The 26563-nt window shown below is 49.2% G+C and overlaps 3 protein-coding genes, 1 pseudogene and 1 gene segment (V, D, J or C); all 5 read right to left on the bottom strand.

Moving 5' to 3' along the window:
* The window catches only part of LOC101682709 (immunoglobulin lambda-1 light chain-like), a 1123284-nt gene that overhangs the window by 4144 nt on the left and 1092577 nt on the right, over positions 1 to 26563 (bottom strand). The gene's annotated exons all lie outside the window — the stretch shown is intronic.
* On the bottom strand, positions 11 to 26003 carry LOC123387654 (annotated as a pseudogene).
* Positions 8977 to 10874, bottom strand: LOC123387657 (the record flags this gene model as incomplete). The annotated part of the segment is given in 2 exon segments: positions 8977 to 9461; positions 10748 to 10874. Coding segments are annotated over 2 exon segments (447 nt in total), but the record flags the coding sequence as incomplete, so codon positions are not given.
* LOC101676037 (immunoglobulin lambda variable 4-3) overlaps positions 14307 to 26563 on the bottom strand; it is a 780698-nt gene continuing 768441 nt past the window's right edge. For 6 of the 8 annotated variants that reach the window (XM_045065717.1, XM_045065719.1, XM_045065713.1 and 3 more), the window contains exons 3-4: positions 16077 to 16114; positions 14307 to 14791 (exon numbers count right to left, since the gene is read on the bottom strand). In XM_045065717.1, the coding sequence (XP_044921652.1) occupies positions 14472 to 14791; positions 16077 to 16114 (358 nt within the window). In that variant the 3' untranslated portion in view covers positions 14307 to 14471. Of the gene's footprint in view, positions 14792 to 16076; positions 16116 to 26563 lie in introns of all 8 variants that reach the window. The other 2 variants (XM_045065712.1, XM_045065711.1) reach the window with 1 other exon arrangement.
* Positions 19643 to 26563, bottom strand: part of LOC101680986 (immunoglobulin lambda-1 light chain-like) — a 586873-nt gene continuing 579952 nt past the window's right edge. For 3 of the 8 annotated variants that reach the window (XM_045065744.1, XM_045065745.1, XM_045065750.1), the window contains exons 3-4: positions 21411 to 21444; positions 19643 to 20127 (exon numbers count right to left, since the gene is read on the bottom strand). In XM_045065744.1, coding sequence (XP_044921679.1) covers positions 19808 to 20127; positions 21411 to 21444 — 354 coding nt within the window. In that variant the 3' untranslated portion in view covers positions 19643 to 19807. Of the gene's footprint in view, positions 20128 to 21410; positions 21450 to 26563 lie in introns of all 8 variants that reach the window. The other 5 variants (XM_045065742.1, XM_045065743.1, XM_045065747.1 and 2 more) reach the window with 3 other exon arrangements.

Below are 26563 nucleotides of genomic sequence, written 5' to 3'. Positions count from 1 at the left end.
TGTCGGGGACCTAAGAGCACTGTGAGGGGACCACCTTCTTCTCCACGGTGTTGCCCTCGTGCGTGACCAGGCAGCTGAAGCTGCTGTGAGATTGCCACTTGTCAAGCGACAGGCTCAGGTAGCTGCTGGCCGCGTACTTGTTGTTGCTCTGTTTGGAGGGCTTGGTGGTCTCCACGCCCTGGGTGACGGGGCTGCCGTCTCCCTCCAGGCCACCGTCACGCCGCTGGGGTAGAAGTCACTGATGAGGCACACCAGGGTGGCCTTGTTGGTGGCGAGTTCCTCAGAGGAGGGTGGGAAGAGCGTGACCGAGGGTGCCGATGTGGGCTGACCTGTTAGAGGTATTATGGAAGGAGGTTAGACCCTTATCATCTGTCATCGGTCACTTGATTCCATTTTTTTGTGATGTACATGTACCTGAGTACCCACTACGTTTCCTTGTTTCAACTCAGTGTGTGCAGGTTTAGGCCATGGAGGGCAGTTTTAGTTTTTCCTTAAACAACTGAGTACTTTTGCTGGGAAGCTTTGAGTGGGACACCTGCCTGCACTCATCTTGACACTCTCCTGAGACGTTTCTCCTCACACAGATGGCCAAATCTCACTCCTGCTCTTACTTCCTCTGTCTTTCTGATGGTGTCTGTCTGGGGCTCTATGTCTGTTTCTCAGTACCGCAGGTGATTCTATGAGCTGTCTGACCACTAGTTGAATAATCCTGAGGACATTCAGTGCTGAGACTCCAGTGCTCAGGGCATTAGAGTCTTTGCTCTAATTATTCTGTTTTTACTCAGAACTAACTCTCCTGGGCTGTCCTGGATGGAGTGGGAACTTCGCTAATCCCTTAAAGTTTATCTGTCTGTCCTAAGGTCTCCGTTATTCCAAATCTTTCAGCAGCCTCTCCCTTCATCGCCTGTGAGCTAGTCACATCCCTAGAGCCTTTATGTCTTAGATTCTGCCTTTCGTGCGGACAGGATATACGTCTTGTAGAGACTCAGGAGTCTATATAGTTTTCGCATCCCATCATTTCTCTAGGTCCTTCTCTTCCCTGCACAGTCCTCTGTGTTGCAAGTTTCCCTGAGATCCCCATGCCAGCTCAGACCTCTGCACTGTAGACCTAGGAGGCCCAGGCAAGGCTGTCAACACTTGTAACAATCCTGGCCATGGATCCAGTGTCCCATAGCTCTGGGGACCTTCTCAGAATCTCTGACCTGTGTGTCCCCAGCCTAGGACCTGAGGGTGCTCCATCCCTCTAAAGGCACCAAACGGTCATCCCCACAATGCTCCCTGTGCCCTCTTCCCTTTAGGATGGGGGACCCTAGTGCCTCCCAGAGACAAGGATGAAAAATAGGGGGCCAGATAGGACAGAGCACACGTAGGACCCACCATGACCTTGGCAGACAGAAAGTGGAGTTTTTAGTCATCCCAACCATTGCCTGCCTCTCAGGTCGGAGGTAAGGGTCTGGTGATGACCAAAGAAGTAAGTAGGAAAATGCATACAGGGAAAGGAGGAGGTTGGGTCCCCAGAGGCTGGGATCCCAGGTGAAAGCATGGCCAAAGCTGTGACAAGACATGCAGAGAAAAAAAATAGCAGAAAATCACCCAAACCTCTGGGAGAGCAGGGAAGGAGGGAGATGAGAAGACTCACCTAGGACGGTCAGCTGGGTCCCTCCGCCGAACACCCAACACTGTGACACAGGCTCATACAAAAACCCCTCCTGGGAGGCCATGCTCCACCCACTAGCCCCCCACCTGCAGCTGTGGTGGAGGAAGTGGGGGCACTCCTCTAGGCTGGCATCTGCTCAGCATGGAGGATACACACGGCCCCCACCCCTAGCAGATGATGGGACCCCTGACCCCATGTGTTCTGCAACAGGATACTTGGAAACAATTTTTCCAAGGGGAGTTGATATTTGATCTGATCTTGGTTTTACTATCTGCCAGGACATAGAATAGTTTGCAGAAGTCCTGTGTGTCCTTTTGAGTTAGGTTCCATGGAAATGAACAGGACATCTCTTCTTCACATGTTCAAAGAATCCTAATTCCTTAGTGACACCATGATGTGAGGGCCCTGTGTTTCCCCTCCCTCCCAAACCTTCCCTTTCAGGGAAAAGCAAAGGGTTTATGGGTTTATGGCCATTGGGAACTTCCTATGTCCCCAGCCATCACTCCAGAGGGGTCAGTTTTATCTTCTTGGGAATGTCCTAGTTAGGGACTGTCCTAAGTAAAGTCTGGAGTGGTCCTGAAGGACATGCCAACCTGTGTCCAGGTGGCCTTTGGAGCAGCTCCTGCCAGTTACCTATCTGTAGTCATGTTCAGGAGGGTCTGTGTATGGTTTCTGTTTTGTTCTTTTCACAGAGTCTTCAATCCCCACTCCCACTAACCAGAACTGGCACGAGTGACTGATTTTGCAGCCAGGATGGGTAGGCACAGATGAGCTAGACTTGGTTGTCAATCAGGAAGCAGGATTATAGAGAACTCCTGGGATCATGTGCCTGTACCCAGGAGCCACCCAAAGAAGCTCCCAAAGGACTGATGTCCATCTGTGCAGCCACATTTCCATAATGTATGGAGGAAACCCAGTTGTGATCCCCCAACCTGATCCATAAGATCCCAGAGTTTACCAGGTCATCACACAGTGATAATTCAGCAGGGTCGATGGAAGGAGCCGACCATCTTTCTATAAAGTGGGGGAACACTTCTTTTCCTTAGATATGAAAGGTGTCATGAGGATAATAAAGAGAAGATGGGCATGTGCTGCCCTGCACTCACAGGAGAGGGAAGACAGAGCGGAAGTACTGCCATGATGCACCCTTCCCATCATATGGAGGAGTCACTCAACCTGCAGGTAGTTAATGCTACCTAAAAAGGTCACCTTGACTTGGGCCCTTAGATGCAAAGAAACCAACTATCCTGGCTGGTGGTTTTGCCAAGTCCAAGCTGGACTTCCTGAATCTGCTCATGCCAGAAGCCCTTTGCAGGAAGAGGAAGCAGCTTGAAGGGTTCAGGGAGGCTGTGGCTTCATATTCACGTTGAAGAGTCCCAGGACTGTCAGCTCAGCCCCCATGGCTACTTCACTGCAAAGAAATGTAGAGTGATTTGAGAGATTCTTACAGACCCAAGGGACCTGAAGACACATCCACCAATCCCAGAGGCAAACCTTATTCCATAGTCACAAAAGGAAAAGAAAATACCACCAAATAACAACATCATTTATATTACTCCATGAATTCACTTACGAGAAGTGTAAGGCTTTTGCAGAAAAAATAGAATATTATTTTGAGATTAAGAAGTCCATCTGCAATTCAATCAATTTGATACACAACATTGATAAGAGAAAGTAGAAGAACTATATGATCTTCTCAATAGATGCAGAAAAAGTATTTGACAAAATACAGTATCCTTTCTTGATAAAAGTCCTCTGGCTTTAGGAATAGAGGGAACACAACTCAACAGCATAAAAGACACATATGAAAGACCCACAGTGAATATCATCTTCAATGGGGAAAAACTGAGAGCTTTTCCCTTAAGGTCAGGAACACAGCACGGATGTCCACTCTTAACCACTTCTGTTCAACATAGTACTGAAGTCCTACCCTCAGCAATCAGACAACAGAAGAAGGAAAAGGCATTACATTGGTATAGAAGTCATACTTTCACTCTTCAGAGATGATAGGATACTCTGTGTAGAAAAGCCAAAGACTCCACCAAGAAATTGCTAGAACTGACACAGGAGTTTAGTAAAGTCACAGATATATTATCAATGCTCAGAATTCTGTTGCGTTTCTTTCTTTCTTTCTTTCTTTTTTTTTAAATTTCTTTTCAGCGTAACAGTATTCATTGTTTTTGCACCACATCCAGTGCTCCATGCAATATGTGCCCTCTCTAATACCCACCACCTGGTACCCCAACCTCCCACCTCCCACATCTTCAAAACCCTCAGGTTGTTTTTCAGAGTCCATAGTCTCTCATGGTTCACCTCCCCTTCCAATTTCCCCCAACTCCCTTCTCCTCTCCATTTCCACATATCCTCCCTGTTATTTGTTATGCTCCACAAATAAGTAAAACCATATGATAATTGACTCTTTCTGCTTGACTTATTTCACTCAGCATAATCTCTTCCAGTCCTGTCCATGTTGCTACAGAAGTTGGGTATTCATCCTTTCTGATGGATGCATAATACTCCATAGTGTATATGGACCACGTCTTCCTTATCCATTTGTCTATTGAAGGGCATCTTGGTTCCTTCCACAGTTTGGTGACCGTGGCCATTGATGCTATAAACATTGGGGTACAGAGGGCCCTTCTTTTCACTACATCTGTATCTTTGGGGTAAATAGCCAGTAGTGCAATTGCAGGGTCATAGGGAAGCTCTATTTTTAATTTCTTGAGGAATCTCCACACTGTTTTCCAAAGTGGCTGAACCAACTTGCATTCCCACCAACAGTGTAAGAGGGTTCCCCTTTCTCCACATCCTCTCCAACACATGTTGTTTCCTGTCTTGCTAATTTTGGCCATTCTAATTGGTGTAAGGTGGTATCTCAGTGTGGTTTTCATTTGAATCTCCCTGATGGCTAGTGATGATGAACATTTTTTCATGTGTCTGATAGCCATTTGTGTGTCTTCATTGGAGAAGCGTCTGTTCATATCTTTTGCCCATTTTTAAATATGATTGTCTCTTTTGTGTGTGTTGAGTTTGAGGAGTTCTTTATAGATCCTGGATATCAAACTTTTGTCTGTACTGTCATATTTGCAAATGTCAGTTGCGTTTCTATACAGTAAGAATGAAGCAGAAGAAGAGAAAATAAGGCATTGATCCCATTTACAATTACACTGGAGAACCATAAAATACATAGGAATTAACCCAATGAAAGAGGTAAGAATCTGTACTCTAAAAACCATAGAATGCTTAAGAAAGAAATTGAGGAAGACACAAAGAAATGGAAAAATATTGTATGCTCACAGGTTAGAAGAACAAATATTGCTAAAATGTTGATGCTACTCAAGGCAATCTACACATTCAAAGCAATCCTTATCAAAAGGCCATCAGCATTTTTCAGAGCTGGGGAAAACTATCCTAAAATTTGTATGGAATTAGAAAAGACCCCGAATAGATAGAGGAATGTTGAAAAAGAAGACCAAAGTTGGAGGCATCACAATTTTGGACTTCAAGCAGTAACAGAGCTGTAATCATCAAGCCAGTATGGTACTGGCACAAAAACAGACACATAGATCAATGGAAGAGAACAGAGAACCCAGAGATGGACCTTCAACTCTACAGTCAACTAATCTTTGACAAAGCAGGAAAATATATCCAATGGAAAAAAGATAGTCTCTGCAAGAAATGATGTTGGGAAAATTGGACAGCCACATGCAGATGAATGAAACTGGACCACTTTTACCACTACTTACATCATGCCAAAAATTAAACACAAAATGAATGAAAGACCTAAATGTGGGTAGGAATCCATCAGAATCCTAGAGAAGAACACAGGCACCAACCTCTTTGACCTAGGCTGCAATAGCTTCTTACTACACACATCTCCAAAAACAAGATAAACACAAGCAAAAATGAACTATGAGGATTTCGTTAAGATAAAAATTCTGCACAACAGGGGATGCAATCAGCAAAAGTAAAAGGCAACCTATGGAATGGGAGAAGAAATTTACAAAGGATATATCAGATGAAGAGCTAGTGTCCAAAATCTCTGAAGAACTTATCAAACTCCATACCCCAAAACCAAACAATCCAGTGAAGAAATGGACAGAAATGAGTGAGACATTTCTCCTAAGAAGACATACAAATGGCCATCAGACACATGCAAAGATGCTCAGCATCACTTGTCACCAGGGAAATAGAAATCAAATCCACAATAAACAACCACCTCACACTAGTCAGAATGGCTAAAATCAACAGTTTGGGAAACAACAGATGTTGGGATGGATGCAGAGAAAGGGAAACCCTCTTACACTGTTGGTGGGAATGAAAGCTGGTGCAGCCACTCTGGAAAACAGTGTGGGGGTTCCTCAAAATGTTAAAAATAGAACAACCCTACACAAAAACAGTGATTCGAAGGGGCACATGCTGCCCAGTGTTCATAGCAGCATGTACACAATAGCGAAACCGGAAAGAGACCAGAAGTCCGTGGGTGCTTGAATAGATAAAGAGGATATGGTATAGAGATATACAATGGAATACTACTCAGCCTTCAAAAGAATGAAATCTTGCCTTTTGCAATGATGTGGATGAAACTAGAGTCTATTGAACAAATAAGTCAGTCAGAGAAAGAAAAATACCATATAACTTCAGTCATATGTGGAATTTAAGAAACAAAACAGATGAACATAGGGGAAGGGACGGAAAAATAAAATAAGATGAATACAGAGAGGGAAGAAAACCATAAGCAACTTTTCAAACTATAGGAAACAAAGTGAGAGTTGCGGGACGGGAGTTGGGTGGGGGGATGGGGTAACTGGGTGATGGGCATTAAGGAGGGCACTAGTTGTAATGAGCACTGGGTGTTACATGCAACTGATGAATCACTAAATCTACCCTCATTAATAGTACACTATATGTTAACCAAATTGAGTTTTTTTTTATTAAAGAATTTTATTTATTTATTTGACAGAGAGAGATTACAAGTAGGCAGAGAGGCAGGCAGAGAGAGAGGAAGGGAAGCAGGCTCCTGCTGAGCAGAGAGCCCGATGTGGGACTCGATCCCAGGACCCTGAGATCATGACCTGAGCCGAAAGCAGTGGCTTAACCCACTGAGCCACCCAGGTGCCCCCCAAATTGAGTTTAAATAAAAAATTTAAAAAAGAAGTTATTGATGGTTTCTGCTTAGAATTGGTAATGATGTTGTACTTGTTCTCTTTCAGTTTCCGTGTTTCCAGTTCACAAATGAATTATATACAGAATAAATGATATGACATTACATTTGTTTTAAAATGCTGCATATGAGGAGTTATTCTGCTGTGCGTGGGTCACTATGACTCGGGGACTTGGTCGATAGGAACATGGGGGCTCTTCTTTGTCTTGTCTCTTTGTGTCCTCAGTTTTTTCATACTGCAAACTTATAACAATGAACAGAATATTTTGTCTTGGGGTGACACTAGCTCTGGGTAGGGTGGAAGGAGTCATTCTTTCCAGCAGGACCCATGAGATGAAGGAGACCTGAGTGGTCCCCTTGTTCGTTGAGGTGTTAGTGTTTCTGTCTGAGAAATGGACTCAGGAAGATGCTGATCCCTGTGTTTCTACCATCTCCTAGGTAGATGTGGGGACCGATGGCTGTGACAAAGCTGCAAGGGAACCCCTATCCTCTGATGCAGTGTGGCCCAAGAGAGCATAGCATTTGAAAGTTCTGTCCTGGGGCAGTCCCTGCCCCCCAGCAGGTCTGTGGAAGGCAGCTTCATGTCCCCGAGGAGCTGGAGGCTCAGACAGTGTATCTGTCAAACCTAGGGACTGGAGGACTGGCAGAGCAGGGCCTGTATCTCTGAGAGGTTGACATGTGTGCCTCAGGCCCTGGAGTGATTGTGTCTATGACTAGAAGCAGCAGGTGTACTCTCCACAAAGCCATAGTGATGGCAGGTGGAGGAGTCCTATGGGTCTGGTGTTTGGAGTCCCTGTGTACTTGGGGAAGCCTGAACTGGACATGGGTCTCAGGCTGGTCTGACCTGCCTTAACTCTACTTCTGAATTCAAATGGACTCTGTCATTGGGAAAATCACTGGAAGCCTTTCCTGAGGCACTCATGGTGGCCTTTCTTATTGACCAGTACTCCCGAGGCACTCCTTTATGCAGACTGACATCACTGCTCCATCCCCAATCCAACGGTAAATAAATGTGTCGAGTGTTGGGGACATTATTGAATGAGGTCCCAGCCACTGGAGGGGTCACCCGGCTGCATGTGCAGTCAGGATTGAGCCCCAGTGAGTGAAAGTCTGGTGGGCCCATGCGGAGGAGGGCAGAGGGCCCTGATGCTTGGGGAAGCTTGACCTTGCTGTAGTCCTCAAGCCACACTCACCCTCCTGACTTATCTGCCCCAGTCCAACTATACTCCTTGAATGGAATTGACTCTAGTCCTAGGGACAATCATTGGATGCCCACTTGCTTGCCTTTCTACTGACCCAGTTCTTCAAATCTCCACCACACGCAGGCCAACATCATCGGCTTCATTCATAACCTACCCAGAGAGTAGCGCTCTCCTTGACCTCACTGATTGAGGTGCCAGCCCCCTGCTAGGGCCACTCTGATCCTGAACCTAACCCAGGCCCATCAGAACATAAACTGGGCTTCCTTGTGCTTCAGCCTGACTCTTAGATCTCAGCACTAGTGAAGGGGACTCTGCTGTCTTGAAGAGTGTTCCAGGGCTCCCTGAGCTGGTTGGGAGAGTCAACGAGGTTGGGGAGTGTTAGGCTACAAGATGTTAAACTGTTTGCTGTAGAACTTGCTATGGTCTTTACATAGCTGACAGGCATTGTGGAAGTTTGAGAAATGTATTTCTAAGAGGCACTGTTCAAAGCTTTCCTGGCTCCCTGCTAATGGGCCAAACATGGACTGCTCATTGGGTGGTCATCGCTCTCCCTCTGGGTCATTTGTATTGCAACAGGGAAGTTCCCTCCTGCTCTGAAAAGCCATTGTTTTGGCTCAAGGATCACCTTCCTTCTTATTGTTGTCTGTGCCCACCGCTGGCTCCTGGAGCCCTCCCCGATTCTCCCTGTTACCCCCCGAGGCCCCCTGGTCCATCTCGGTCAGCTTTCTGCACTTTACAGGTGACAAGGATCGCATGGTGGCGCTCCCAGACCCACAGGACTCTTTCCTGCTATGTGTCACTGACTGGGACAAACAGAGCTCAGACGGGGTCCTTTCAGAGTTAGCTGAGTAGACGATGAGCGGATAATATCACATGTTCCATAACTGTCCCTTCCCTTAACTACCGAAACTTTAACCTAGGCACAACCAGATAGAAAATACACATCAGAAATATCAGATGATAAATGATGAGATCTTTATTGAGCAAATAATAAACAGGGATGGCATTGTGACCTGCCTGCTCTGAGCAGAACCTGGGTGGGGACTCAGGGGGACATGGTGAGCTGGGAAAGGGGTATCTGGGAGAGGAAGGCCCCCATCCCTGGAAGTCTCAGGGACCTAAGAGCACTGTGAGGGGACCACCTTCTTCTCCACGGTGTTGCCCTCGTGCGTGACCAGGCAGCTGAAGCTGCTGTGAGATTGCCACTTGTCAGGCGACAGGCTCAGGTAGCTGCTGGCCGCGTACTTGTTGTTGCTCTGTTTGGAGGGCTTGGTGGTCTCCACGCCCTGGGTGACGGGGCTGCCGTCTGCCTTCCAGGCCACCGTCACGCCGCTGGGGTAGAAGTCACTGATGAGGCACACCAGGGTGGCCTTGCTGGCGGCGAGTTCCTCAGAGGAGGGCGGGAAGAGCGTGACCGAGGGTGCGGACGTGGGCTGACCTGTGGGGCATGGTGGGGGCAGTGGGTCATTGATTCCATTTCCATTTGCGGGAGACCCTGATGTTAGTGTCTCTAACATCAAGGTTAGAGACACCCACAGGCCTGGGTGTCCAGGCCCAGGGCATGGGCCCCTGTTTAGGGACCCACCTCTGTCTGAGCAATTATTCTCAAGAGGGTGGCTTGCATCTTCCTCCAACTATTTCCCATCCCTCATGGGTAGCTGTCACACTGTACACCTGCCATCTCCTGACTTGAGAACCGTCTGGGCCCTGGCCTGTCACACAGATGTCTGGCCCTCACTCTCTTGGCCTCTTCCTGTGACATTCTGCCTGTCCCCGGAGTGGATGACAAGAACTCTCTGTGGTCTCCTGTGATCTGGTATTTCTGCTCTGGAGGCCTCTGGATCTCTCCTCTGTGGCAATTATATTTACCCAAATGTATCTCTCTCGAAGTCTGTAATGAGCCAAGGACCCCATAAGACCACGGTCTGCCTGAAGGTTCTTGGGTGTCCCCTCTGCCTTGTCCCTTGGTGTTTCCCCTGGCCAATTAGTCAGGTCAGTAGCCATACTGTCCATACTGGCTTCATTTTGTAACTGTTCGTTTCCCATAAGAGCCAGGAGTCTGTCTTTTCCCCACACCCTGTCGTTCCATGACCCTGTTCCAGGCTTCCTGACTGGAGCACCTTGTCCTCCCTGCTCTCTCCTGTCTTGCAGCGTTGCTTGGCTCTCTGCCCATAGAGCGCTGGGTGGCAGCCTGGAGAGGCCGGCGGGAGCCATTCCACCCCTGCAACCATCCTTGGATCCTTGTCCCAGAGCCCTGGGGCCTTCTCAGAACCTCTAACCTGTGTGTCCCCAGCCTAGGACCTGAGGGTGCTGGGTCCCTCTAAAGGCCCCAAATGGTCATCCCCCCCCCAATGCTCCCTCTGCCCTCTTCCCTTTAGGATGGCGGACCCCAGTGCCTCCCATTGATAAGAGTGGAGCATCAGGGGCCAGAACAGAGCACACGTAGGACCCAGCACGACCCCGGCAGACAGAGAGAGGAGTTTTTAGTCATCCCAACCATTGTCTGCCTCTCAGGGTGGAGGTAAGGGGCTGGTGATGACCTAAGAAGTAAGCAGGAAAATCCAATGGGGAGAGGAGGAGGTCAGGGTCCCAGAGGTTGGGATCCCAGGTGAAAGCATGACCAAGGCTGAGACGAGACATAAAAGACACAAAAGAAAAAGGCAGAAAAAATCACCCAGACCTCTGGGAGAGCAGGGAAGGAAGGAGGGAGTTGAGGAGACTCACCTAGGACGGTCAGCTGGGTCCCTCCGCCGAACACATAACACTGTGATACAAGCACATACAAAAACCCCTCCTGGGAGGCTGTGCCCCACCCACTGGCCCCCCACCTGCAGCTGTGGTGGAGGAAGTGGGGTCACTCCTCTAGGCTGGCGTCTGCTCAGCATGGAGGAGACACACGGCCACCACCCTGAGCAGATGACAGGACCAGTGACCCCATGTGTTCTGCAACAGGATCCTTGGAAACAATTCTCCCAAAGGGAGTTGATCTGATCTGCTCTTGGTTTTACTGTCTGCCAGGACGTAGAATAGCTTGTGGAAGGCCTGTATGTCCTTTTGAGTTAGGTTTCATGGAAAGGAACAGGACATCCCCTCTCGGCATCGTCACGCAATCCCAGTTCCTTAGTGACACCATCAGGTGAGGGCCCTGTGTGTGCCCTCCCTCCCAAAACCTTCCTTTGCAGTTAAAAGCAGGTGGGTCTGGGTTCATGGGCCACTGGAAACTTCCTATGTCCACAACAATCACTCCAGAGGTCTCAGATTTATCTTCTTGGGAATGTCCTAGTTAGGACTGTCCTAAGTTAAGTCTTGGTTGGTTCTGTAGAGCATGCCACCCTGTGTCCAGATGACCTCGGGAGTAGCTCCAGCCAATCCCTTATCTGGTCTCATGTTGGGAATGGTCTGGTGTGTGACTTCTGCTCTGTTCCTTTCAAAGAGTCTTCATTCCCCACTCCCACTAACCAAGGCTGGCATGAGTGACTGATTTCACGCCCAGGGTCGATAGGCATAGATGAGCTAGAGTTATATCCTCAATCAGGAAGCAGGAGCTTAGAGGTGTCCTGGGGTCATGTGTGTCTACCCTGGAGCCACCCAAAGAGGCTCCCACAGGATTAATGTCCATATGTGCAGCCACATTTCCATCGTGCATAGAGGACAAACCCTGGTATGATCCCCCAAAGTGATCCATAAGATCTCAGGGTTTACCAGATCACCACATAGTGATGATTCAACAGGGAGGATGGAGGAGAGGACATACCATCCTTCTATAAATGGAGAACAATAGGGGACAGTTTTCATTTCTTCTTTTTCCTAGATATCAGAGGCACCATGGGTAGAATAAAGAGGAGTCTTTAGGACTAGGAGCTACCCAGCTAGGGTCTGTAGCTGGGTAGCTGTCACACTGTACTACTGCATTTCCCTCATGGGCACGTGCTGCCCTTTCCTCACAGGAGAAGGAGGACAGAAAGGACATAGGACAGAAGGACCCAGAGGGAGAGCGATGACCATCCAATGAGTGGTCATGGGTCAAGGTCAAGGTCAAGGGTGCCATGAGGCACCCTTCCCATCAAATGGCTGGAGTCAGTGAACCTACAGGTAGTTAATGCTACCTAAAAAGGTCCACTTGACCCGGGCCCTTTGATGCAATGTAGCAACCATTCTGGGCGGTGGTTTTGCCAAGTCCAAGCGGCTCTCCTGAAGCGCCTGATGCCAGAAGCCCTTTGCAGGTACCGGAAGCAGACTGAATGTTTCAGAGAAGCCGTGGCTTCATTTCCACATGGGAGATTTCCAGAATCGGCATCTCTGCCATCATCGCCGTTATCTTTTTAGGGAAAGTAGAGTGACTGGGGACATTCTTACTGACCCAAGGGACCCGAAGACTCATCCACCGATCACAGTGACAAACCGTATTCTATAGTCATAATAGGAAATACCATCAAATAAGTACAGGTCCTGAAATGTAACTCCTTGAATTCTGTTATGGCAATTGTGATAACTCTGAGGAGAAAGAGTTTTGGATTAAATGGTTTATTCATAGTGTTTGTGTAGGTTTGATAATAATACTTTTGTTTCTGCTAGGACCTTATCTGTCGCTCCATAGATAAAATATTTATCTATAGAAGACATGATACCTGGAGCTTGCTTCAAAATATTTCATAACAGAGCAATTATTCTGTCGTTGGGTCAGCATCATCAGGGAACTGGTGAACTGCAACCTGGAGTTTATGAGTTTGGAGGTATTCTTATTCCTCCATCTTTGTATTTTGGTGTTTTACTCTTCCTTAATGTAAACTTACAGGAAGTGAGGGGTCGTACCGCAGGCAGGGAGACTCCGGGCTTCTGCCTGCAGGGCCATGGAAATGAGGGAGACCTGGGTGGTCTTCTCCCTCATTTGGGCCTCTGTAGTCAGATCCATGAAATGAGGCCAGCAGGTGCTGTGTGATACCAGGACCCTCTACTCTTCCTTCCACCTCTTAGGATTCTCTAGGGTGGGAGTGGCGGGATGAAACCTTAATAAGGGGTCCCTGTGCTCTGTACCATTGTGGTCCTTAAACTCCCTGGCTTTGTAGGCTCTGTCCTTGGCCTGACTCAGCTCCCTAGCAGTTCTGGTGAAGGCTCCTCCTCGTTCCCCATAAGCTCCAGACATAGACAGGGGGATTACCCGGCCTGCTTCAGGGCCCTGGGAGTGTATGTCTGACACCAGACTGCATGTGCAGTCAGGATTGAGCCCTAGTGAGTGAAAGTCCTGTGGGCCCATGCGTAGGAGGGCGGAGGGCCCTGATGCTTGGGGAAGCTTGACCTTGCTGTAGTCCTCAAGCCACACTCACCCTCCTGACTTATCTGCCCCAGTCCAACTATACTCCTTGAATGGAATTGACTCTAGTCCTAGGGACAATCATTGGATGCCCACTTGCTTGCCTTTCTACTGACCCAGTTCTCCAAATCTCCACCACACGCAGGCCAACATCATCGGCTTCATTCATAACCTACCCAGAGAGTAGCGCTCTCCTTGACCTCACTGATTGAGGTGCCAGCCCCCTGCTAGGGCCACTCTGATCCTGAACCTAACCCAGGCCATCAGAACATTAACTGGGCTTCCTTGTGCTTCAGCCTGACTCTTAGATCTCAGCACTAGTGAAGGGGACTCTGCTGTCTTGAAGAGTGTTCCAGGGCTCCCTGAGTTGGTTGGGAGAGTCAACGAGGTTGGGGAGTGTTAGGCTACAAGATGTTAAACTGTTTGCTGTAGAACTTGCTATGGTCTTTACATAGCTGACAGGCATTGTGGAAGTTTGAGAAATGTATTTCTAAGAGGCACTGTTCAAAGCTTTCCTGGCTCCCTGCTAATGGGCCAAACATGGACTGCTCATTGGGTGGTCATCGCTCTCCCTCTGGGTCATTTGTATTGCAACAGGGAAGTTCCCTCCTGCTCTGAAAAGCCATTGTTTTGGCTCAAGGATCACCTTCCTTCTTATTGTTGTCTGTGCCCACCGCTGGCTCCTGGAGCCCTCCCCGATTCTCCCTGTTACCCCGGAGGCCCCTGGTCCATCTCGGTCAGCTTTCTGCACTTTACAGGTGACAAGGATCGCATGGTGGCGCTCCCAGACCCACAGGACTCTTTCCTGCTATGTGTCACTGACTGGGACAAACAGAGCTCAGACGGGGTCCTTTCAGAGTTAGCTGAGTAGACGATGAGCGGATAATATCACATGTTCCATAACTGTCCCTTCCCTTAACTACCGAAACTTTAACCTAGGCACAACCAGATAGAAAATACACATCAGAAATATCAGATGATAAATGATGAGATCTTTATTGAGCAAATAATAAACAGGGATGGCATTGTGACCTGCCTGCTCTGAGCAGAACCTGGGTGGGGACTCAGGGGGACATGGTGAGCTGGGAAAGGGGTATCTGGGAGAGGAAGGCCCCCATCCCTGGAAGTCTCAGGGACCTAAGAGCACTGTGAGGGGACCACCTTCTTCTCCACAGTGTTGCCCTCGTGCGTGACCAGGCAGCTGAAGCTGCTGTGAGATTGCCACTTGTCAGGCGACAGGCTCAGGTAGCTGCTGGCCGCGTACTTGTTGTTGCTCTGTTTGGAGGGCTTGGTGGTCTCCACGCCCTGGGTGACGGGGCTGCCGTCTGCCTTCCAGGCCACCGTCACGCCGCTTGGGTAGAAGTCACTGATGAGGCACACCAGGGTGGCCTTGCTGGCGGCGAGTTCCTCAGAGGAGGGCGGGAAGAGCGTGACCGAGGGTGCGGACGTGGGCTGACCTGTGGGGCATGGTGGGGGCAGTGGGTCATTGATTCCATTTCCATTTGCGGGAGACCCTGATGTTAGTGTCTCTAACATCAAGGTTAGAGACACCCACAGGCCTGGGTGTCCAGGCCCAGGGCATGGGCCCCTGTTTAGGGACCCACCTCTGTCTGAGCAATTATTCTCAAGAGGGTGGCTTGCATCTTCCTCCAACTATTTCCCATCCCTCATGGGTAGCTGTCACACTGTACACCTGCCATCTCCTGACTTGAGAACCGTCTGGGGCCCTGGCCTGTCACACAGATGTCTGGCCCTCACTCTCTTGGCCTCTTCCTGTGACATTCTGCCTGTCCCCGGAGTGGATGACAAGAACTCTCTGTGGTCTCCTGTGATCTGGTATTTCTGCTCTGGAGGCCTCTGGATCTCTCCTCTGTGGCAATTATATTTACCCAAATGTATCTCTCTCGAAGTCTGTAATGAGCCAAGGACCCCATAAGACCACGGTCTGCCTGAAGGTTCTTGGGTGTCCCCTCTGCCTTGTCCCTTGGTGTTTCCCCTGGCCAATTAGTCAGGTCAGTAGCCATACTGTCCATACTGGCTTCATTTTGTAACTGTTCGTTTCCCATAAGAGCCAGGAGTCTGTCTTTTCCCCACACCCTGTCGTTCCATGACCCTGTTCCAGGCTTCCTGACTGGAGCACCTTGTCCTCCCTGCTCTCTCCTGTCTTGCAGTGTTGCTTGGCTCTCTGCCCATAGAGCGCTGGGTGGCAGCCTGGAGAGGCCGGCGGGAGCCATTCCACCCCTGCAACCATCCTTGGATCCTTGTCCCAGAGCCCTGGGGCCTTCTCAGAACCTCTAACCTGTGTGTCCCCAGCCTAGGACCTGAGGGTGCTGGGTCCCTCTAAAGGCCCCAAATGGTCATCCCCCCCCCAATGCTCCCTCTGCCCTCTTCCCTTTAGGATGGCGGACCCCAGTGCCTCCCATTGATAAGAGTGGAGCATCAGGGGCCAGAACAGAGCACACGTAGGACCCAGCACGACCCCGGCAGACAGAGAGAGGAGTTTTTAGTCATCCCAACCATTGTCTGCCTCTCAGGGTGGAGGTAAGGGGCTGGTGATGACCTAAGAAGTAAGCAGGAAAATCCAATGGGGAGAGGAGGAGGTCAGGGTCCCAGAGGTTGGGATCCCAGGTGAAAGCATGACCAAGGCTGAGACGAGACATAAAAGACACAAAAGAAAAAGGCAGAAAATCACCCAGACCTCTGGGAGAGCAGGGAAGGAAGGAGGGAGTTGAGGAGACTCACCTAGGACGGTCAGCTGGGTCCCTCCGCCGAACACATAACACTGTGATACAAGCACATACAAAAACCCCTCCTGGGAGGCTGTGCCCCACCCACTGGCCCCCCACCTGCAGCTGTGGTGGAGGAAGTGGGGTCACTCCTCTAGGCTGGCGTCTGCTCAGCATGGAGGAGACACACGGCCACCACCCTGAGCAGATGACAGGACCAGTGACCCCATGTGTTCTGCAACAGGATCCTTGGAAACAATTCTCCCAAAGGGAGTTGATCTGATCTGCTCTTGGTTTTACTGTCTGCCAGGACGTAGAATAGCTTGTGGAAGGCCTGTATGTCCTTTTGAGTTAGGTTTCATGGAAAGGAACAGGACATCCCCTCTCGGCATCGTCACGCAATCCCAGTTCCTTAGTGACACCATCAGGTGAGGGCCCTGTGTGTGCCCTCCCTCCCAAAACCTTCCTTTGCAGTTAAAAGCAGGTGGGTCTGGGTTCATGGGCCACTGGAAACTTCCTATGTCCACAACAATCACTCCAGAGGTCTCAGATTTATCTTCTTGGGAATGTCCTAGTTAGGACTGTCCTAAGTTAAGTCTTGGTTGGTTCTGTAGAGCATGCCACCCTGTGTCCAGATGACCTCGGGAGTAGCTCCAGCCAATCCCTTATCTGGTCTCATGTTGGGAATGGTCTGGTGTGTGACTTCTGCTCTGTTCCTTTCAAAGAGTCTTCATTCCCCACTCCCACTAACCAAGGCTGGCATGAGTGACTGATTTCACGCCCAGGGTCGATAGGCATAGATGAGCTAGAGTTATATCCTCAATCAGGAAGCAGGAGCTTAGAGGTGTCCTGGGGTCATGTGTGTCTACCCTGGAGCCACCCAAAGAGGCTCCCACAGGATTAATGTCCATATGTGCAGCCACATTTCCATCGTGCATAGAGGACAACCCTGGTATGATCCCCCAAAGTGATCCATAAGATCTCAGGGTTTACCAGATCACCACATAGTGATGATTCAACAGGGGAGGATGGAGAGGACATACCATCCTTCTATAAATGGAGAACAATAGGGGACAGTTTTCATTTCTTCTTTTTCCTAGATATCAGAGGCACCATGGGTAGAATAAAGAGGAGTCTTTAGGACTAGGAGCTACCCAGCTAGGGTCTGTAGCTGGGTAGCTGTCACACTGTACTACTGCATTTCCCTCATGGGCACGTGCTGCCCTTTCCTCACAGGAGAAGGAGGACAGAAAGGACATAGGACAGAAGGACCCAGAGGGAGAGCGATGACCATCCAATGAGTGGTCATGGGTCAAGGTCAAGGTCAAGGGTGCCATGAGGCACCCTTCCCATCAAATGGCTGGAGTCAGTGAACCTACAGGTAGTTAATGCTACCTAAAAAGGTCCACTTGACCCGGGCCCTTTGATGCAATGTAGCAACCATTCTGGGCGGTGGTTTTGCCAAGTCCAAGCGGCTCTCCTGAAGCGCCTGATGCCAGAAGCCCTTTGCAGGTACCGGAAGCAGACTGAATGTTTCAGAGAAGCCGTGGCTTCATTTCCACATGGGAGATTTCCAGAATCGGCATCTCTGCCATCATCGCCGTTATCTTTTTAGGGAAAGTAGAGTGACTGGGGACATTCTTACTGACCCAAGGGACCCGAAGACTCATCCACCGATCACAGTGACAAACCGTATTCTATAGTCATAATAGGAAATACCATCAAATAAGTACAGGTCCTGAAATGTAACTCCTTGAATTCTGTTATGGCAATTGTGATAACTCTGAGGAGAAAGAGTTTTTTTGATTAAATGGTTTATTCATAGTGTTTGTGTAGGTTTGATAATAATACTTTTGTTTCTGCTAGGACCTTATCTGTCGCTCCATAGATAAAATATTTATCTATAGAAGACATGATACCTGGAGCTTGCTTCAAAATATTTCATAACAGAGCAATTATTCTGTCATTGGGGTCAGCATCATCAGGGAACTGGTGGTGAACTGCAACCTGGAGTTTATGAGTTTGGAGGTATTCTTATTCCTCCATCTTTGTATTTTGGTGTTTTACTCTTCCTTAATGTAAACTTACAGGAAGTGAGGGGTCGTACCGCAGGCAGGGAGACTCCGGGCTTCTGCCTGCAGGGCCATGGAAATGAGGGAGACCTGGGTGGTCTTCTCCCTCATTTGGGCCTCTGTAGTCAGATCCATGAAATGAGGCCAGCAGGTGCTGTGTGATACCAGGACCCTCTACTCTTCCTTCCACCTCTTAGGATTCTCTAGGGTGGGAGTGGCGGGGATGAAACCTTAATAAGGGGTCCCCTGTGCTCTGTACCATTGTGGTCCTTAAACTCCCTGGCTTTGTAGGCTCTGTCCTTGGCCTGACTCAGCTCCCTAGCAGTTCTGGTGAAGGCTCCTCCTCGTTCCCCATAAGCTCCAGACATAGACAGGGGGATTACCCCGGCCTGCTTCAGGGCCCTGGGAGTGTATGTCTGACACCAGACTGCATGTGCAGTCAGGATTGAGCCCTAGTGAGTGAAAGTCCTGTGGGCCCATGCGTAGGAGGGCGGAGGGCCCTGATGCTTGGGGAAGCTTGACCTTGCTGTAGTCCTCAAGCCACACTCACCCTCCTGACTTATCTGCCCCAGTCCAACTATACTCCTTGAATGGAATTGACTCTAGTCCTAGGGACAATCATTGGATGCCCACTTGCTTGCCTTTCTACTGACCCAGTTCTCCAAATCTCCACCACACGCAGGCCAACATCATCGGCTTCATTCATAACCTACCCAGAGAGTAGCGCTCTCCTTGACCTCACTGATTGAGGTGCCAGCCCCCTGCTAGGGCCACTCTGATCCTGAACCTAACCCAGGCCATCAGAACATTAACTGGGCTTCCTTGTGCTTCAGCCTGACTCTTAGATCTCAGCACTAGTGAAGGGGACTCTGCTGTCTTGAAGAGTGTTCCAGGGCTCCCTGAGTTGGTTGGGAGAGTCAACGAGGTTGGGGAGTGTTAGGCTACAAGATGTTAAACTGTTTGCTGTAGAACTTGCTATGGTCTTTACATAGCTGACAGGCATTGTGGAAGTTTGAGAAATGTATTTCTAAGAGGCACTGTTCAAAGCTTTCCTGGCTCCCTGCTAATGGGCCAAACATGGACTGCTCATTGGGTGGTCATCGCTCTCCCTCTGGGTCATTTGTATTGCAACAGGGAAGTTCCCTCCTGCTCTGAAAAGCCATTGTTTTGGCTCAAGGATCACCTTCCTTCTTATTGTTGTCTGTGCCCACCGCTGGCTCCTGGAGCCCTCCCCGATTCTCCCTGTTACCCCGGAGGCCCCCTGGTCCATCTCGGTCAGCTTTCTGCACTTTACAGGTGACAAGGATCGCATGGTGGCGCTCCCAGACCCACAGGACTCTTTCCTGCTATGTGTCACTGACTGGGACAAACAGAGCTCAGACGGGGTCCTTTCAGAGTTAGCTGAGTAGACGATGAGCGGATAATATCACATGTTCCATAACTGTCCCTTCCCTTAACTACCGAAACTTTAACCTAGGCACAACCAGATAGAAAATACACATCAGAAATATCAGATGATAAATGATGAGATCTTTATTGAGCAAATAATAAACAGGGATGGCATTGTGACCTGCCTGCTCTGAGCAGAACCTGGGTGGGGACTCAGGGGGACATGGTGAGCTGGGAAAGGGGTATCTGGGAGAGGAAGGCCCCCATCCCTGGAAGTCTCAGGGACCTAAGAGCACTGTGAGGGGACCACCTTCTTCTCCACAGTGTTGCCCTCGTGCGTGACCAGGCAGCTGAAGCTGCTGTGAGATTGCCACTTGTCAGGCGACAGGCTCAGGTAGCTGCTGGCCGCGTACTTGTTGTTGCTCTGTTTGGAGGGCTTGGTGGTCTCCACGCCCTGGGTGACGGGGCTGCCGTCTGCCTTCCAGGCCACCGTCACGCCGCTTGGGTAGAAGTCACTGATGAGGCACACCAGGGTGGCCTTGCTGGCGGCGAGTTCCTCAGAGGAGGGCGGGAAGAGCGTGACCGAGGGTGCGGACGTGGGCTGACCTGCGGGGCATGGTGGGGGCAGTGGGTCATTGATTCCATTTCCATTTGCGGGAGACCCTCATGTTAGTGTCTCTAACATCAAGGTTAGAGACACCCACAGGCCTGGGTGTCCAGGCCCAGGGCATGGGCCCCTGTTTAGGGACCAACCTCTGTCTGAGCAATTATTCTCAAGAGGGTGGCTTGCATCTTCCTCCAACTATTTCCCATCCCTCATGGGTAGCTGTCACACTGTACACCTGCCATCTCCTGACTTGAGAACCGTCTGGGCCCTGGCCTGTCACACAGATGTCTGGCCCTCACTCTCTTGGCCTCTTCCTGTGACATTCTGCCTGTCCCCGGAGTGGATGACAAGAACTCTCTGTGGTCTCCTGTGATCTGGTATTTCTGCTCTGGAGGCCTCTGGATCTCTCCTCTGTGGCAATTATATTTACCCAAATGTATCTCTCTCGAAGTCTGTAATGAGCCAAGGACCCCATAAGACCACGGTCTGCCTGAAGGTTCTTGGGTGTCCCCTCTGCCTTGTCCCTTGGTGTTTCCCCTGGCCAATTAGTCAGGTCAGTAGCCATACTGTCCATACTGGCTTCATTTTGTAACTGTTCGTTTCCCATAAGAGCCAGGAGTCTGTCTTTTCCCCACACCCTGTCGTTCCATGACCCTGTTCCAGGCTTCCTGACTGGAGCACCTTGTCCTCCCTGCTCTCTCCTGTCTTGCAGCGTTGCTTGGCTCTCTGCCCATAGAGCGCTGGGTGGCAGCCTGGAGAGGCCGGCGGGAGCCATTCCACCCCTGCAACCATCCTTGGATCCTTGTCCCAGAGCCCTGGGGCCTTCTCAGAACCTCTAACCTGTGTGTCCCCAGCCTAGGACCTGAGGGTGCTGGGTCCCTCTAAAGGCCCCAAATGGTCATCCCCCCCCAATGCTCCCTCTGCCCTCTTCCCTTTAGGATGGCGGACCCCAGTGCCTCCCATTGATAAGAGTGGAGCATCAGGGGCCAGAACAGAGCACACGTAGGACCCAGCATGACCCTGGCAGACAGAGAGAGGAGTTTTTAGTCATCCCAACCATTGTCTGCCTCTCAGGGTGGAGGTAAGGGGCTGGTGATGACCTAAGAAGTAAGCAGGAAAATCCAATGGGGAGAGGAGGAGGTCAGGGTCCCAGAGGTTGGGATCCCAGGTGAAAGCATGACCAAGGCTGAGACGAGACATAAAAGACACAAAAGAAAAAGGCAGAAAATCACCCAGACCTCTGGGAGAGCAGGGAAGGAAGGAGGGAGTTGAGGAGACTCACCTAGGACGGTCAGCTGGGTCCCTCCGCCGAACACCGGACACTGTGACACAGGCTCATACAAAAACCCCTCCTGGGAGCTGTGCCCCACCCAGTAGCCCCCCACCTGCAGCTGTGGTGGAGGAAGTAGGGGCACTCCTCTAGGCTGGTGTCTGCTCAGCATGAAGGAGAGACACGACCCCCACCCTAGCAGATGACAGGACCAGTGACCCCATGTGTTCTGCAACAGGATCCTTGGAAACAGTTCTTCCAAAGGAAGCTGATATCTGATCTGCTCTTGGTACTACCATCTCCCGGGAATTGGATTGAGTCTATGGAGGGCCTGTGTAATCTTTTGAATTAGGTTCCATGCAGATGAACAGGACATCCCCTGTCAGCATTTTCAAACAACCCCAATTCTTGGTAACACCATGAGTTGAGGGCAGAGGGTGAACCCTGCTTCTGAAACCTTCCTTTGCAATTAAAAGAAGGTGTGTATGTGTTCATGAGCCATTGGAACATTCCTATGTCCCCAGCCATCGCACTAGAAAGCTCAGATTTTTCTTCTTGGGAATGTCCTAGTTAGGGACTGTTTTACATTAAGTCTTGGTTGGTTCTGTAGAGCATGCCAACCTGTGTCCAGATGACCTCGGGAGCAGCTCCAGCCAATCCCTTATCTGGTCTCATGTCGGAAATGGTCTGGTGTGTGACTTCTGCTCTGTTCCTTTCAAAGAGTCTTCAATCCCCACTCCCACTAACTGGAACTAGCATGAGTGACTGATTTCATGCCCCAGTTGGGTAGGCACAGATGAGCTAGAGTGTATCCTCAATCAGCAAGCAGGAGCTTAGAGATCTCCTGGGGTCATGTGTGTGTACCTAGGAGTCTCCCGAGGAGGCTCCCACTGGACTGATGTCCATATATGAAGCCACATTTCCATCATGCACAAAGGATGACCTTTGTGTGAACCCCTAAACTGATCCATAAGATCTAAGAATTTACCAGGTTATCATGCAGTGATAAATCAGTAGGGGAAGATGGAGGGAACTGACCATCCTTCTATAAAGTGGGGAACATTAGGGAACTATTTACATTTCTTCTTTTCCCTAGATATCAAGGTGTCATTGGGAGAATAAAGAGGAGATCAAGGCACTCCCTTCATGGGCACGTGCTGCCCTGTCCTCATAGGAGAGGGTCAACAGAGAGGAAATACTGCCGCCATGCACCCTTCCCATCAGATGGAGGAGTCACTGAACCTGCAGGTAGTTAATGCTACCTAAAAAGGTCCACTTGACCTTGGCCCTTTGATGCTATTACCAACCATTCTGGGTGGTGGTTTTACAAGTCCAAGCTGGACTTCCTGAAGCCCCTGATGCCAGAAGCCCTTTGCAAGCACAGGAAGCAGACTGAATGGTTTGGGGAGGCTGTGGGTTCATATCCTGGTGGGGGAGTCCCATGATCGGCCGTTCTGCCCTCCCAGCCACTACCTTTTAAGGGAAAGTAGAATGTTTTGGGAGATCTTACTGACCCAAGGGACCAGAAGACAAATCCACCAATGACACTGTCAAATCTTATTCCATAGTCATAAAATGAAAAGGAAATTCCACCAAATAATATTTACAAGATATACACTTAACCAGGGATTCACATACAAATATATGAGGAGTTTCTATAGATCGATAAGAAAACACAAGGAATCAAATGGGAAAATAGGCAAAATTACGACAGGAAAACTCACAGTGAAAATATAATCAGTCAAAAAAATATGGAAGGGAAGAACGCTCACCCACGATCCCATACGCAATTAAACACGAACACATCCTCATTAATACTCATCAGGGATGAGCAAATAAAAAAGGGTCAGCAGTGTCACAGTATTGGGAAGGATGTGAGGAAAGGGCACTGTCATTCACTGCAGTGAATATAAGCTGGGACAGCCTTGCAGAAGGACATTTGGGTAGTATATAAAGAACATTTCAAAAGCCCATTCTCTCTGGTCCAATAATTCCAGTATAGTCATTAGTCCAAAGTAGACACTTAAGTGCACTTCAAGCACACACAACATATGCACACATATGTGGGTATTTCCGTGACAGCATCACTTGTAATTTATATTTTAAATGGAAACAACCTAAATTTCCATTAATAAGGTAATGATTACATACCCTCTGGGTCATCCAAATTTTGAAGTCTTACAAAGCCATTATAAGAACATGGGAGATCCATACAGATTGAGATAGAAAACATCAGTAAAAAACGGTTTAAGAAGCTGGTTGCCGGATAATAAGCAGAGCATGATTTCATTTTTTCCAAATAATGGATGTATAACCAACTAGATGCGTGTGTGTGTGTTTTCAGGGACATACCCACATGGGAGAAGGAATAGAAATATATAGGCCAACCTGACAGTGGTCATCTCTGGACAATGGGTTTTAGGGTAAGATGTGTGGAGAAGGTAAGCAGAAACATTACACTTTTTCTTTAATATACTTCTTTGCTTAATCTTTTATTTTTTTTACAAGTACATGTTACTTTTATATTAAAAATTATTTTAGAAGATAAAAACAAAACATATATCTTCCTGTGAACATTTTCAAAAGTATAGAAAATTAGAAAGCAAAAATTTAAATGAGCTGAAGTCCCATCAGCCAGAGACATACCATTGATATTTTTCTATATTTTCGGACAGTCTTTTGAAAATGTGCACACATTTCAGAAAGAGAAAAAAAAAAAGCCCAATTTCAGAAAGAGAGTTTTGGAGGCTTGTGTAAGATTCCTTATGATGGATGTTCCGAAGGTATTTGGTCACACCCTTTCTGTTGGATATTTAGATTATTTCCAGTTTTCTCCCACCATTAATAATGTTGAGCTAGCCATTCTTTTTTGTAAACCTTTGGTTACATTTCTGATTATTCCTCCCCTACCCTCACCACCCCATGAATTCCTAGCAGTGTAATCACACAATTTAAATATATAGACTTTTAAAAAGTGACCTGCTGCATATTGTTAAGATGGTTATACGTTTTAGACTTTCTATAGACAGTCCATGAGAGTGCCCATTCCTCCCTGGTCAAACTCTGGTACTTGCTAATTTTATAGGAGATCTTGGTACTTGGCCTTTCCTCCCCATCCCCAAGGCGCAAGCTTTGGCCATTATCCATCCTTGGTCCTCTAATCTGGCCTCACACTAGTCTCCTATTCGAAAATAGTTTTCCAAACACGAATCCGACCCTGACAGTCTGCTGCTTAAATCTCTCAACAACTCCCCTGTACTCCAAGATCAAGGACGCACCGAAAAAACACAACGCACAGCACGGTGTGGCGCCTGCTCACCCCTGCTTCGGGCAGGGAGCTCTCTGCTGCGCCTGTGCACCCTGCACGCAGCCCAGGCATCTCCCAGTGCCTTGAGCGCCAGCCTCACGCTTCAGTTTCCGTGCATCTGTCTGATCAGTGTGATCTGTCCCTGTGCCTGTGACCTCTTTGGTTCAGGTCCACCCTCTTTGGGTCCCCAGTCCTGGCTCCTGTAAGTATTTATGAAAAAGTTGCAGAGTGGACATCCTTGGGGGAGACTCAGCCAAGCCCTTGCTCCCCTAACTGCCTTGCAGCCCACCTCTTCTGTTGCACCGTTTTGTTTCAACACAGGACACGATGATGGGATCACAGCATTTGGGCCTCGGACTTCTAGTCCCCAGACTGTTTGTGCCTATGCTCTGTGACCTTGGAAAGGTCAATTTACGTCTCTGGACCCCTACCTTCCTCTGCAAGATGGGGATAACAGCAGGATCTAACTTGGGGTACAGAGAGAGACGTTCTGCCTCTAAAATGATTAGTGCCTCTGGGTACATCTTGCTCCTGCCTCCATGTTTCTGCCCTACCCGGAGGACAAGTGTGAGGCAAGGGTGGCACTAGTGCAAAATTTAAGGGGTGCCAAAAATTCAGTCATCAAGATAAATCGTATTTTTATGCAATATTAAAAGCTAAAAATCAATGCAAAAAAAAATCCGTGGAGGACAAATATCAGCACTTTAAATACAGCCAGTCTCTGCCCAAGCTCCTTCTCTCTGGCTGATTCTTCCTTCACTCCATTCTTCCCCTCACTGCTGCTCTCCTCTTTGGATGCCCACTCCTGGCTCCCACCTCAGGGAGATCCACATATTCCCACCATAACTCTTTTGGCTCCTTACCTGTCTCATAGGCTTCGGAAGCTGGACAAGCTCCTTTCTGCTGGGGCTGTGCTTGGTGGTGCTGCATTGGGGACAGCAGGACTTGGGTGCCCATGGCCAGGCTTTGCAGCAGTAGGGGCCAGTGCTGCCTGGGTCAGGGCTTTGCCCCCCCAGGGGCCATCACAGCCCTCTTGGCCTGTCTTGGGCCTCATCTGCCCTCAGGCTGGAAGCTTGGCTTGAACTTGCTGGAGAGGGGCCACTAGTCCCTCTTGCTGACAGCAGCCTTCCCAGTGTTCCTGGCCCACATGACCCTGTCTTCTGCCTGGGCCTTCTCTGGTCCCTACACCCAGTGCCCAGCCCTCTCCAGGGCTCATGGCTGTTACCCCTGGGGAACTCCCTCAGAGTGAAATCCGCCAACTGCCCTGCTGTGGTCACATACTGGGCTCCACCTCCTCCCATTGAAGTCCGCCCACAGTCCCTGCTCCTGGGGCCCTGGGTGGGGCCTACCTGACCTACCTTATTTCCCTCTTCCCCAGGGGTGTCCCAGATCTAAGGAGCATCTCCCTGGGGCTTGAAGGGGCCACAGGGAGCAGCTGAGTGCCCATGGATCAAGAATCACCAAGGCCTGATTCACTGAGGTGGAACTGGGGCTAGGAATTCTCTTCTGACAAGTCCCCCAGGCTGGGTCCCTTCATACTCCAGTTCCTTGGCAGGTTTGGTCAAGAATGGCTGTTTCGCCTTTGGTCATCTCAGCCAGACAAGGGCCCTGCAGAGAGTGATTCTATATCCCTCACTCAAAGAGTAACATCAGGCTCAAGAATGTTGAAGCCTTCCAGACTTAGGTCTCTCTGGACCTCAGTTTCCTCATCTGTAAAATGGACAGATTTTAGATTTTAGATTATGATTTAGATTTAGATTATTATGCAGCAGGGCAGTCATGAAGATGAATGAGATCATGTGACTGCTAAGCCCAGATGTAGCAGGTGTTGACTGAATGCCCCTCAGATTTGGGCTTT

Source organism: Mustela putorius, unplaced genomic scaffold (genome assembly GCF_011764305.1).
Source record: "Mustela putorius furo isolate JIRA1106 unplaced genomic scaffold, ASM1176430v1.1 tig00003858_pilon_pilon_pilon, whole genome shotgun sequence".
In the NCBI taxonomy this organism is placed as follows: Eukaryota; Metazoa; Chordata; class Mammalia; order Carnivora; family Mustelidae; genus Mustela; species Mustela putorius.
The sequence above is the reverse complement of the archived record's forward strand: the minus strand, read 5'-3'. Positions and strand labels throughout refer to the sequence as shown.